Consider the following 13,828-nt stretch of genomic DNA (forward strand, 5'->3'; position numbering starts at 1 on the left):
CTCATCAGAAAAAAGACTATATTGTAGTACGGTACCTTAAAATATTAATACAAGAAGTCATGCAGGAATATACAATGATTCTCACGGTTCTATATTTAAACGTAGAATATTTGCTGTATTGCTGTTCAGAATTTGTATTATCAATTATATTTTAACGCACCAAACCAGTACTATTATCAGTATTTTCTAGAGATAATTACAGCAATTAAAAGAATAATCCCATTCGTACTATATTTACACAGAAAATGAAATCGGTGTTTATAATGAAGAGAAGATGAATATGACACTTATCTTCATACCAAATAGGCTTCTTGTTTATTATATGACCACTTGAGCAGGGAACCCTGCACTATTTTTAAATTTATTACAAAATGACAATTTTATCTTAATGAAGCTGGGCTTAAGCTTTAACAAAGCTGTAATTTTATCTTGTTTCAAATTAAACCGTATCCAGTAATTACCTCTTAAATGTTTAACTTAAGTGGTCAGTCAAATGTGACCTTGCAGCCTTTGGGTTTAGTGTCATTAAACTTTGAAGTCATTATGGAAGAATAAAAGGTGACTTTATGACCCTTATTAAGTCGTTATTGGTCAAACGTGGTTATTAGATGCACGCATATGATAGCAGGAAGTTCTGAAGGAAGTAGATGCAACCATGCATCTGATGTTCGTTTGAATGTTTAATGATTGCTCACAAATCGATGACGATAATCATAGATGTGTACCTAGTTTATAGTTGGTTATCGAAAGAAGTATTTTGAAATTTTAATGTCGCTAGGTCAAGGAAAATACATTTTTGAATGAAAACTTTAATAAACAACTGAAACTCAGAAATAATTCAAGAGTTCTTATCCAAGAAAAAATAAGAAGCAAGAAACTAAACAGTTATTTATGGTTGTACAAACATATAGTTACGTCTATATCCCTTGTGGGATAGACAGAGCCAAGGTCTTGAAAAGAGTAATAGGCCACACTCAGCTGTTTTCCATAATGACAAAATTGAGATTCAAATAAAGACAGGTTGCTATTCAATCGCCTAAAAAAAGAATCCCAAGTTTAAAAGCCTATCACTTAGTCGCCTTTTACGACATCCATGGGAGTGGTTCTATTCTTTTTGTATTGCTGCCGGGTATTATGTTTATTTTTAGTAAATAATATTAGTAAGATACTGGTTAACATTTCGTCAAAAAAGACGTTATGTACATAATTGGCATTTGTACTCAGAAATACAAAAAGTAGTTCTTTACAAAGGTTTAATAGACCTGGAATCTCGACGCTCAAAGAAAACTTTCTCACGACTACAATGACCACACATTAAGGGGCACATGGTTGACTATTAAAAGACACGGTTATCTTTATAATCGAAGTGTTAATAGTAATTACATAACGCAAGATTGCTTGAGACCACGTGATGAAGCGACAGATCATTGCTCAAGAAGCTGGGTGACCGAACGCGACATCACAGAATTATTTTATCGTACTAACGCAGCGACATGACAAGAACTTTTTATATGGATTTAAAAGAACGAGTTTTCCTGTTATAAAATAAATACCTATGAGAAAATATTTCCTGGCGATGGACAGGATAATGTTAACACTGGTATTGCAAAAATCTATAAGAATGTAATTACTTGGTGGTCATAAGATTATTTTAAATTTATTAATAGATATTAGGCAGTAGAAATTTAAAAATATTTTTATAAATATAATATAAAATTGGGCAAACATGTTTTCTGTTTTGTCGGATCTTTTATGAATTTCTTTACAAAAATGTAATTAATGAGTTGAAAACTGAAATGAAATACACCGCAGGAGAGAATCCGAAGAATTTCATAGAAGTTTTATCATCACTGTACAAAAGAGTCAAACCAAAACTATACCATAGTTTAATCGTGGTTCCGGCCTTTGTTTATGTGTTCTGTAATTACCCTGTCGATAGTTTAAGATAGTTGATTGGCCTATAATTACTTCCTACGCGTAGTCATGACCTCTGAATACACGACGGAGCATGTATGTTATGCGGTTTAGTTACGCTATATCCGGTAATGTAGTTTGTTACTTTGTAGTCTTCGTTCTTAAGTCTTTTGAACAACAATGTATATCACAAAGACAAATAGATACACAGCTTATTTACTAGTTTATTTATTGACTGCCGGTTGACTGAAAGACTTGCCTTGATTTCTTGAGATGTAGCTTTTGCCCGCGACTTAGTCCGCGTGGTTATTTTTCGCAATAAAAAGTAGCCTTTTCTCTTCCTTATAGTGGTTCAACTCTATCTCTGTATTTAATTTAAATTTTGTTTTGTGCACTACAGTTATAAAGATCGAAGAAAAAACTTGTTTTAAATGAAAAATATCCAAGTGAAGATTTGTTCATTTTTACAGAATAAATATACATGTTGGTAGTAAGCACAAAATTAGTAACTGATAAGGGTGTAAGTACTCAATATACCTATGACAAATGTCAATATAATTACATACTGTGTCTGTTAATATGTGGGTATTTCATTATATAACAGTAAATATCTTTGACAGATGATACCGGTAAAAAAATTTTTGCTGTTTTAATTGTGAGGTTGACCTTCAGAGTATTTTTAAAGTCACATGATATCTAATAGATTCGGTTATTATCATAAGTATGTAAAATATATAAAAACTTCTTTAAAATAAGAACAACTTTAATGACAAAGCTTAAAAAACGGACAGTCAATGGCGTAGAAAGATTGTAGAAGGCAACCAAAAATAACAAGACAATCTTATTTCGATAAGTTCAGTAGTAATAACAAAGAATAACTAGGTAATCCGAAGACTAAGAATAACTAAAAACTAGGTAATCCGACATGCCGTGTGGTTTTCGGCACTTTAGAATAGAACCACACCTTTCACATGGATGTCGTAAAGGTATAGGTTTTCACACTTGGGATTCTTCTTGTAGGTGATGAGCTAGCAACCTGTCACTATTTGAATCTCAATTCCATCACAAAGTCATACAGCTGTACGTGGCTTTTCAGTCTTTTCAAGACTGTTGGCTCAGTCTACCGCGCAAGGTATATAGACGTACATGACAATATGTATGTATGGATGGATGTGTACGTTAAACGATAACTTTTTTAAGATCGTGGGTACTTTTAGGTTGCAATCCGCCACCAAGATTAGTCAATAACTTGGAGACCTACGTCTCGAATCACTTCTTAAGCCTAATAATAGTTACGTAAACCACGCTTGTTTCCCAGAAGAGAAGGCAGAGACTATTTTTTCCTTGTCGTTGTTATAGTCCAAAAATTGGTTGTTATAGCCTACATATATGTCCACATGTAAAGAAATAATATAAAATTTTATTATTGTTGTCTGTTTTATGTGGTTTATTTCATAACCAGAGGCGGTACTTTAACTAATTTTGGTCTCTTCAACGTGAAGTAACTACGTTGTTTTATGTTAATAAATTGTTTAATTTTACCAACCGTGTGTTTAGTTGTTTGAAACGACGTTTAATTGTTGGGTTGTCCAACTAGTTGCAATTTGATTTGTTTATCTGTGGTTTTTAGAAAAATGTATTATAATGTTTCAATATTAGGCGGACCCCGGGTCCCAAAGTATTATCGTGAAGGGTACAACCGGAAACATTAGAGACATACATACATACATACATACATATGATCACGTCTATATCCCTTGCGGGGTAGACAGAGCCAACAGTCTTGAAAAGACTGAATGGCCACGTTCAGCTATTTGGCTTAATGATAGAACCGAGATTCAAATAGTGACAGGTTGCTAGCCCATCGCCTAAAAGAGGAATCCTAAGTTTATAAGCCTATCCCTTAGTCGCCTTTTACGACATCCATGGGAAAGAGGGAGTGGTCCTATTCTTTTTTGTAATAGTGCCGGGAACCACACGGCACGGAAACATTAGAGAACACGATGATAAAAGAGTGTAGCGTTTTTCTACCTTATAAATGGTCCAACAGATAAAATATGCTGTCAATAGTTGGTATTCTTCTTCCTCCTTGCTTTGTCCCACCTCCGTGGGGATAGTTATTGGTGAAATAAAAAAAACGGGATTCATATTAAGCGGGGGAAGACGCAGGCAATAGCTAGTTATATAATGTAGAAGGAAGGAAATTCATATTACTGTGTTATTGTGCTATAATGAGCTCACTGTTATTTAATAGTCTGAAAAAAAAAAAACACAACAGTAACGTTATTTTATTGATGCATTCACGAATGTTTAAATTGTTACTTAGAATTTATTTAGGGTTGCTGTCCATAGTTGAAGTTCTAAAATTATTCTAAAAAACTATACTTTGGTATGACTGGATTTGAGCCTTTGTTTCTTTTTCCAATATTCTACTTCATTGTTCCTAGTTGCATCTTCAGTTATTTCATGAAGGTTTCGAGTAATAGAACTATGGTTTTTACCTTTCGATATTTATCTATTTTGTATTCATTATTAAGTGCTTTTCATGTTGCATAAGGTACACTCGTATGTAAAGGATTCTTAGAATTTTCCATATAAAGATAGAGTAGACTGTATGTAGAAACAAAGATTTATATCTTTATTTACACTGTTCATCATCAATAAAGTATTTTGTATTATACATATGTTAAGTCACAGAAAAATTTTAAAGCCAACAGCTGATAATGCAAACCACCATTATTAGTAGGGACAGAGTAGAGAGAGGTTATTAGATCGTCTTCTTTTTCAACCTCATCATAAGCCTCCTGTCGAAAGTTCTGGTCACGTCACGTTCATCAGGATTTTATATCAAGCTACTCCTGTCTGTCCTCTAAAACCTTGCAGTGAAACCTAAATGAGGTTGTAATACATCCAGTTGTTTGAATAAGTGGGTTTCCTCATGATGTTTTTTATTATCGGTGTCTTTTCCAATCTACATTTTTCTACCAATCAACTTGAGACGAAAACTTGGTTTTCTGTATGTATATATGTTAGTAATGCGATAAATTTCGAACCGGTCAGATGTTAATAAAATTTAAAAGTATTTGGATTTGTCACTGGTATTTGCAAATTCGTGGGACATTAAAATGTCAAGTACTTTTTGAGATATTCAGAATCTTGTAAAAAATTAAAGTGTTCGCGAGGTCTAAATTCGCGACGAACGACTACTAATTTTACTGTAAAATAAGTACGACCTTAAAAATTTTTTATTCAATCTGAAAACTAGATACCTACAAGATGTAAAAGTAAAAGATGAAGTCTTTATAACTATTGTCATTTGAATCACTTGCTTATCATTAGTCCTGTCTAGAGTCGTAATAATAACTATAGATCTTCTTGCCAGGTAATTATTTGCCGGAAGCAATTACAGATTATTGTTCGAAAGGTCTGAAACATCCGTATACGGATATTGTAATAGACTCTACTACCAAAGCATTTAATTATACGTATGTTGTCGTTTTTATCGGAAAACCCATACTTTTTTTTTAATAAAAAGTTACTAAGTCCTTCTAATATGTAATCCTGTGTGCCAGAGCGGACCAAACAAACAAACACAGATTATTTTTAAGATTGTATTCGATTTAATATTAGTAAGGACGTAATGGCTATTTACTCGTACCAATTACCAATTCATGTTCACAAAAAACATTTAATGATCAATTCATAAAATGGTTGTTACATAGGTTCTGCTTTTTTGTTTTTAGAACATTATATTATGAACCTATGTTATTTTGAGTTTTGAGAAGATTTGTTGAATGATTTTTATGTGAAGCTTGAATAACTTTAAAACTTATGCAACCATGAGTGCAACTTGAAAATTATGCAAAAATAATTGCCTGTTCTTTTCACTTTCCTTTTCTTGATTTTGTTTGTTTCGTCGCCCTACATGACGTGGTGAAGTAGAAAGGAAATAGGTAAAGGTACCTACTGTATGTACTGCTGTCTGTCTACACCATAAGGGATAAAGTGATTATTACGATGTAGCATGAGTGTTTGTAGGTACACGCTAAAGTAAAATTGTAGGTAGGACCTACTTTGCATATGTATATATTAAATTTTTTTTTACTGGATAATTACTAAATCTATAAAAGATTTCACGTCAATTGTTTCTTCAAATATAAATCGATAAGTTCCCCATAGAAAGTGATATATTTTTTTTTTATAAGTATGTACTATTTCTTGTATCTGTGTAACTTTCTGTGCTATGAAGATATAAGAAACAAACAAGTCATTTTGCTGGAACCTGCCTTGCCTAACTGAATTTAACGATGTACTAATCTAGGTGCGATATTTGCAATTTGGCTGTTTAAATAAAATTTACTGGAATCCATACGAAAGTGAATCTGGCTGGAAGAAATCGAAAACATGCGTGTTGCGCAAGAGTCGGAAAGTCGCAGGGTCCCCGCTTGCATCACGCGGTCTGGACGCGACACTCACTTACCTTATGCAATATTATGTATTTACACCTTAATCACATTAAAACTTTAATAGGCATAGCATTGCATTACGAGGAATCTTCGTAATTTTATTGATTAGAATTGAAAATGACATTATTCACAAGATAAATTTAAAATCGAAACCTTTTGAGAGGGTGTAGTAATGTAGTGAAATATTTAAAAGAAATAATGGTCGTTTTTTAAATATTCGATCCAATGTAAATCATCTTATCTTAAGACAGAGGTATGTCTTAGTATGAAAAGGTAACTGAATTTTTATTAAGAGATATTGCCGACTTATTCTACCATTTATAACTTAAAAGCTAGATTATCACATTTGATACTTGGAAAGAAAATACTTTTTCAAACAATATTAATGAGACTACAAAAGAGACAGCTATTTCGGTACACAATGCGACTTAGGTAGCGATAGGGATCTCGAATTTTACTTTAATAAACGACCTTTTGAAATGATAAACTCGCTATTACTGTTGATACTTTAGGCCACCCAAGAGTCATGCTTTCTATCTTATAACCTGCTCGGGTTAGAGGCCCGGTAATGATAAAGTTACGCAATGTGACGCATTGACAATGCGTGATCCATGTAGCAATTGCGGCCTGCATTCTTCGAGGGCGCGACGTTACGTCAACATTACGTTTGATGGCTCGAAAATAACAATGTTGGACTGTGAGACCCTTATGCGAAACTTTATTTGTACTCGTACTAATTATATTAAGTTATTATAATAAGTTTGACAGCCTCTGTGGCTCTTGTGTCTGTGACAAAGTAGGTCTCGGGTTTAAATCTTCATGGAATGATAAGAAACCAACGTTTTCTGATTAGCATCAGGCTATTTTTGGATTTACTTATTAGTGGGCTTTAATTATTTCCATGTTATATTATATGATAACATATTTTTATCCACAATAAATAAATAAATAGATATTACAGAAAATAAATCAAACCGATTTTATCGAAGTTGGTCCCCAAATAGATTTTTGTTTACTAGAAACTGAGAAACTATCTAGTGAAGAAAACTAAGTACGAGAGGATTTAACGAATTCACGCATGAATAGAAATTAACCGGATTTTTCGATTTACGCTGGTTATCAATAATAAAACTAAACAAAGAATACTTATTTTATAATTACTCATCACGTTTAAATCATACTTCATTATGGCGCATATTTATTTTTAAGGAATGAAGCTCTCGGAAGATTATTTTCCTCTTACGATAATTTAATGATTTAATGGAATGGCCGCATGTATTTGTATGATCACATCATTTATGCTAAAATATGTTTTATAATAATGAGGATATACTTGTATCCTTATTCTGTATTTGCGAAAATACTATATTATTACGGGTAAGCGTATGAAGTGTTTGTGGATGATAGCCGGCCGAAAAATAAATGGTATTTTTTTATCATAAGTCTATTGTGTCTTTCACTTACCTATTCAATTTAGAGGAGAACTTGAAGCCAAAGATAGAGCATTTAATAGAAAATGCAAGTGTCTAAGAGTTTGGTTTATAAATACCTAGCATTATTTTGGGGAAAGAAAGAGATACTGAAAATGATTATTAAACTCAAGTCATTTAAAATTTTTGAATAAGTAAGAGGCAACTGAAAAATCTCTGTATAACTTTATAAAAATTAAAATTACATAACACACACATATTGTTTTGTAAATAACAGACAATTCACAGCTTTTGAAACTGTACTTATCAAGTAAACATTAAAAGTTTAAAATAAGTGTTAATATAGTTGTCATTAAAATTTTGTTTTTCATTATACGCTATTAAGCTTTATTATAGTTTTTCCAATTATTTTTAATTGTATATAGTAATGTACATACATCCGTAATTACAAATCCATAAAAGTTGATGAGATGAGATAATATAATATGACGACAACAGTGTTAATAACGGTTACAGAAATATGTTCTGCGAAAAATATAATATATCCCCTCGACATAGTTATGACTATGCGAACAATATTTGCCTAGTTTTTAGCTTGCCTTGGAGGTGTCAATAAGATTTTTCACTCGGTCAAACAAATTGTCAAAGAGAAGCAGAGGTCATTATTATGTAAAACTTAGTGACCAACATACTAACATACATATTATTTGTGAACTGTTATAAAGGGTTGGCATTGAAATAATATGTTGAAACTAAAGTTTTTACCACTGATGTTGTAAGTTTATTTTAATTTAACCAAAACTAATGTTATAATATAAAGATGATGAAAAAAGAATTTTATAATAGGTTATTTAACTATTTTTTATTTTGTTGAGGCTGTCATGTACTTGGTTTCAAAAAGATTAGAAACTATATGAGGGCGTGGAGAATGGATAAACTTGGACCTTACACTAAGCAAACATATATGTCTCTTATAAGGTAGACCGAGCTTTTTAATGGAATTGAGATTCAAAGTAAGTTTTAGGTTGCCAGCCTTATAGAAGAATCCCAAGTTAATATATACCTGGTACACACAATATGTTTTCTATGTAAATATCCTTATTAATAAATTTTATTCATGGTTGCTTCTTTAGCTATTAAAATCAAAAGGTACTTATTTACCTTTAATATGTAGCGACTTTAGCTGAAAGATAAGTGATACTTATGTGCCGTAAAATGGCTAAGCAATTTTCTTACGAATAAACGGGTACTATATCTACTCCGTCCGTCTTTATACTCGTTTTACACTAAAGAGCATATAATCACTACGTTTCTTTATACCGCAACTCACAGCCCTACCGCAAAATGTGGTTTTTACCATCGCAGTCTCTCGTCCGGATGTTAAGTGTGATATAACCGACAGTTTTGTAATCACTATTGTATGTCATATTATGATAGGTAAATTTGACATTTACTTTCGGCTTCTTGAACATTCTTTATGTTGTTAAACTAATATTTTAATTTATACTTTTTGGGTAGGAACATGAGAAAATATTAATTATTGAGGTCAGATATAAAATTGTAATTCTGCGATATTCATATATTTTTTAGTAAAATAAAGAGGATTGTTGAAAAATTAAGGAAATATTATTCAGGAAGAGGCGAATAGAATGCAGAGAATCATTGTCTGAAGAAAGGTGCTCAAGGGCAAGTTAGCTAAAATGTTAGAACTTTTATAAACACGGTCAAAAATAGAGCGCAATGCTCTTCTAAATATAAGTTTGTTTGTTGTACTTAATTAAATGGACTTATTTTTTCTGCCTTGTTAGTATAAATGAGTATTAGTAAGTTTAAATTACTTTTAAAGGATCAACATTGCGATATTTTTATCAAGTAGCAAATTAGGAGATATACCTCCAATACTTTGATCGTTACATTAACAAGGTGATCAGGAAGTTACTTTCAGATCACATCGAATACATTTTAATTGAATTTGTAGGAGCCTGTTCTGGTTCTGACCAAAATAGTATGAAGTCTTGATTACGCTAACGAAATCTGAGTGATCAATATAATGATTCCAGTTGAAAGTTACTTCAACTAGTTATGTTTGGAGCGTGGTTTCGTAAGAAGCTCCTGTGTAGAAAATTCTCCGACAAAGTTTTATGTAATACATTGTTCACAAAACACTAGTGATATTCAAACGAGTTGAACTTGCAACCTCGGCTGGCATTGTCCTACATTGAGTCGAGAGGGATTTGCTAGACTTAATCGCGAGGACATTTATATTTTAGCGAAACTTTTCGACCTATTAAAATTCACATCCTGGCACTTTGTAAAAAAAGTAAAACTTACGTTCCACAAGTTCCCATATTGATAGTCGTGAACAGATAACAAAACAACAAAAACTTTTACAACGTTCGGAATTTAAACTTTGTATATCGTTGGAGCCGCAGGCGCGCGCCGTTCGCCGCGGGAGTGATCGCGCGTCTGCGGCGCTGAGAGGCTGCGGGCCGCTCCACCACAGAGAAAGTTGCAAGTTATCAAGCAGTTACATTCGTCGATGACGACTCCGCCGATTGCGTATTCGATGATAAAATACAATTTTCGCTGTTAACACCACTGACACCGTGATCGCAATGGGGTCCTACTTTTGCGCTCTATTTTACTTTAGTATAATGAAAGGTTTAAAGCAATTGAACGTTCTTACACTTAATTAGCTAATTTTAGTTAAATTAGTTGTAAAGGTTATTTTTTTGCGAATTAATATAAACATAACCTCCTTTTTTATTTTTATACATTTAGTTGGTTGTTTATATTTTTAGTTATACAAGTACACATAGTTGTCTTCTCCTTTGTCTTTCTTACATTTAGAATGTAAAAATCAAGTTTGATATAAAACCATTGCACGTTGACCTTGGTTATCAAGAAGTCAACAAAAGCTATCAAATTCACAATGTAGACCGATGGCTTAAGGTATCTTATTTAAGAGTAAAATTTATTAAAACATATAAGTAGATTTAATCTGTAACAACCCAACTTATTCAAATCCAGATCATTGTTAATTGCATCCCTATGGTTCCTCTCTAGAAGGAAGATAAATTTAGATTTAGTATTCATTAGGTCTAACTATAATGTACATTCTGGCATCAGTTTCTCAAAGTCACGTCTATAAACGCGAGTTTTATCACGTCCGCCAGATTATGTCAGTTTTCATCATGCTGGGGCTTATCCTTACTAAACCTACGGAGGATTCGGAGTTCGCCTGTATAGTACTCTATACAGGCGAACTGTACTTATTATTATAGAGTAAGAATAAATAATAATATACTTATAATTATAGAGTAAGAACGTCAGGCAAAGAAAGTGCACAATAATTTATTCAATATAAATCACACAGCTTCAACTAGGCTCAAAGTAAGTTTGTGAGAACTCAAGGATTTATATGGCTCTGCTCACGTAAGACGTAAGATCCCACCTATTTTCGTTCCCTCGGGAATTTGGGAAACCTTAGACCACATAAGGAACAAACTTGTCAAATAAGGCTGTGTACTCATTAATTTGTTAGCATATCACGTTTCTATTCTTTTCGGGGTATAGAGTCACACTGATACAAGAATCGAAGAACACGTATGTAATCTGTTTGACTTAATGATGGAATTTACATTCAGAAAAAGAGACATATTCCTCGCTCAATGTTTAAAACTAGGATCTCAATGTTAACAAGCCTGATTTACTTTTACAAAATGTTTTAATTATGTTTATATAAAATTTATATAAATTAAAAAAAAATACATGTCAGAAATTTGAAATGTTGTCAATTACGAAAGTATCATTAAACAAACTTGTGACATTCACAGTAGCCTTAAGCTTGTTAAAACATCAACAGACCCATAAGGAGTTATTATATTGATCGTATTGCATAATCCTCACGTAAATATTTATTCGATTGTATTCAACCACAAGGCTTTCACTTACAAGCAAGAAAAGCCACGTGATAAGCCTATACAAAGCGGGGCTGTGAGAATTCTACATCTATTTAGGCCGATTGCAAAAATGTATGTAAAAGTTAATGTGTTTTTTCTTAAGAAGTAATTGTTTTTAACATGGGAAGGTCAAGTTGTGTTGAACGTTTAATTTTGGCAAATTAATATGGTCATATGTTAATTGTTCAAATGATTGATATACAATTGGCTCTTGGCTGTGTCTACCCCGCAAGGGATATGTTCTAAATACACATTGGACATCTCATTTTAGATCAATTTTTCACTTTACCGAACGATAATCTAAAATTAGGCTCGTTGATGTCTTTTGTAGGGTCGCGTGCTATATGGTTTTTCTAATATATTATTTTTGCCTTCTGATTCAATCTTTGTTATTGTTGTATTTCGACTTTATTTCTAAAAGTTTAAAATAAAAATAAGTCTTTTTAAGATTTTCTGCTCTATCTACCCCGCAAAGGATATAGATGTATTAATGTTAATATGAAATAAAACTGTATTTGATATAATATTATGATGTTGATTTGAAACGTGACACAGTGTGCAACTAGGAACAAACAAATTTTTTATATATATATACAAAATAAAATAAAATTAAAGCTATATAAATTTTATTTTATTAAAAATTTATATAGCTTTAATTAAAAAAGACATTGTAGATGTAACATAATAGATGTTTATAAGTATAGAATCTTATTACTAGCAAGAAAAACAAGTCAAGATATAAAGAAATTGATAAAAAAGGCTGAGTGTAACATCCGATCCAGTAGTGTAGTATAATTATACTTTATGTTACGTAATTTTTATCAAAGTGACATTATAAAGTGAAAGTGCAAATAGATGTTCCAAGTTGAACAGAAGATGAGTATAAAAAAACACAAGATCTGCAGTTAAATCCATACTTATTATATTTTAAACAAATGAGCTCAGAACGACTGTATCCATTCCGAAGAATACAATAACAGGAGGTCACTAATGTCCTGGAAATTCCCACGAGAGTGAAGCTCCATTCAAAAGTCTGGTGTTTATAAAATTATAATATATATGTCACATGACTTTACGTATGTATGAATATAGCGTATACTACTTTTACTTCGGTTCCCGTTTGTCCTTTTCATATAATAATAATAATAAAATTGGAATTTAAGAAAGTTAAAGTACAAAGTAACGAGATCACATATGGTTATTTTTTTTAATCAACCATTCATGTTCCACTGTTGAGCAAAGGTCTTCCTCCGCACATAAAGACATCTCGTTTTGCCTGCTCTATCTATTTCTCATCGGATCTTGTCCTCGGTCTTCCTCTCCTTTACAGCCGGTGTAGGATTAAAAATAGTAGCTATATAGTACAAATTCAGATAACTATACCATATCCATACCTACAAAAACCGATAGACATTTCAGAACCATATTTGAAATAGGTATTTCTTTAATGGAGTAGTTCAAATACTACTCGTATATTGGTACTGTTAAAATTACAGTTTGGGCAAAAATGAGCAAATCAATTTATAAATGATGACATAAAAAATACAAGTATCGACTTTTTTTCAATTTTTATAAGGGGTAAAACTGAACCTTTTCTGCAACTTCGTTACTTTGTGCAAGTTACGCAACTTAGGGCTCTGTACTCAAACGATTAACTCCTTATTGAACAGACTCGCGCTTTAAGACGCGCCCACGCAGATTGCGTCAGAAGTGGACGAGGGACATAACGACAAGAGCTTACTTATCTTATTGGATTAAGTCAGATTATATTCCTTCTTTCATACTCCTCTTCTTAGTACTTAGTCCTCTACTTAGCTTGTTCCCTTATTATTTTAATTTGGTTTTGATTTTTTGCCGAATAATTTGTCAATGAACAAGTTACAAAGAACATTGTTTTACCACAAATTCAAAGTTTATCTTCTTTGAATTTGTGAGTTATTTTATATTTATATCTAAACATATATACGTAAATATCTAAATAACAAATCGTTATATTTATCATTTTATTTTCAAAAGCTTGGTCCGATTATTAAATTGACTGAATTATATTAATTAT

The 13,828-nt window shown here is 32.1% G+C and overlaps 1 protein-coding gene across 1 annotated transcript in view; it reads right to left on the reverse strand.

The window, feature by feature from the left end:
* The window catches only part of LOC106141564 (heme peroxidase 2), a 41,824-nt gene extending 31,549 nt beyond the window's left edge, over positions 1-10,275 (reverse strand). The window contains exon 1 of the mRNA XM_060946970.1: positions 10,142-10,275. Within this exon, the coding sequence (XP_060802953.1) occupies positions 10,142-10,158 (17 nt within the window). The 5' untranslated portion in view covers positions 10,159-10,275. The remainder of the gene's footprint in view (positions 1-10,141) is intronic.
* Between the last annotated feature and the right edge of the window lie 3,553 nt (positions 10,276-13,828).

This window comes from Amyelois transitella, chromosome 12 (genome assembly GCF_032362555.1).
Source record: "Amyelois transitella isolate CPQ chromosome 12, ilAmyTran1.1, whole genome shotgun sequence".
In the NCBI taxonomy this organism is placed as follows: Eukaryota; Metazoa; Arthropoda; class Insecta; order Lepidoptera; family Pyralidae; genus Amyelois; species Amyelois transitella.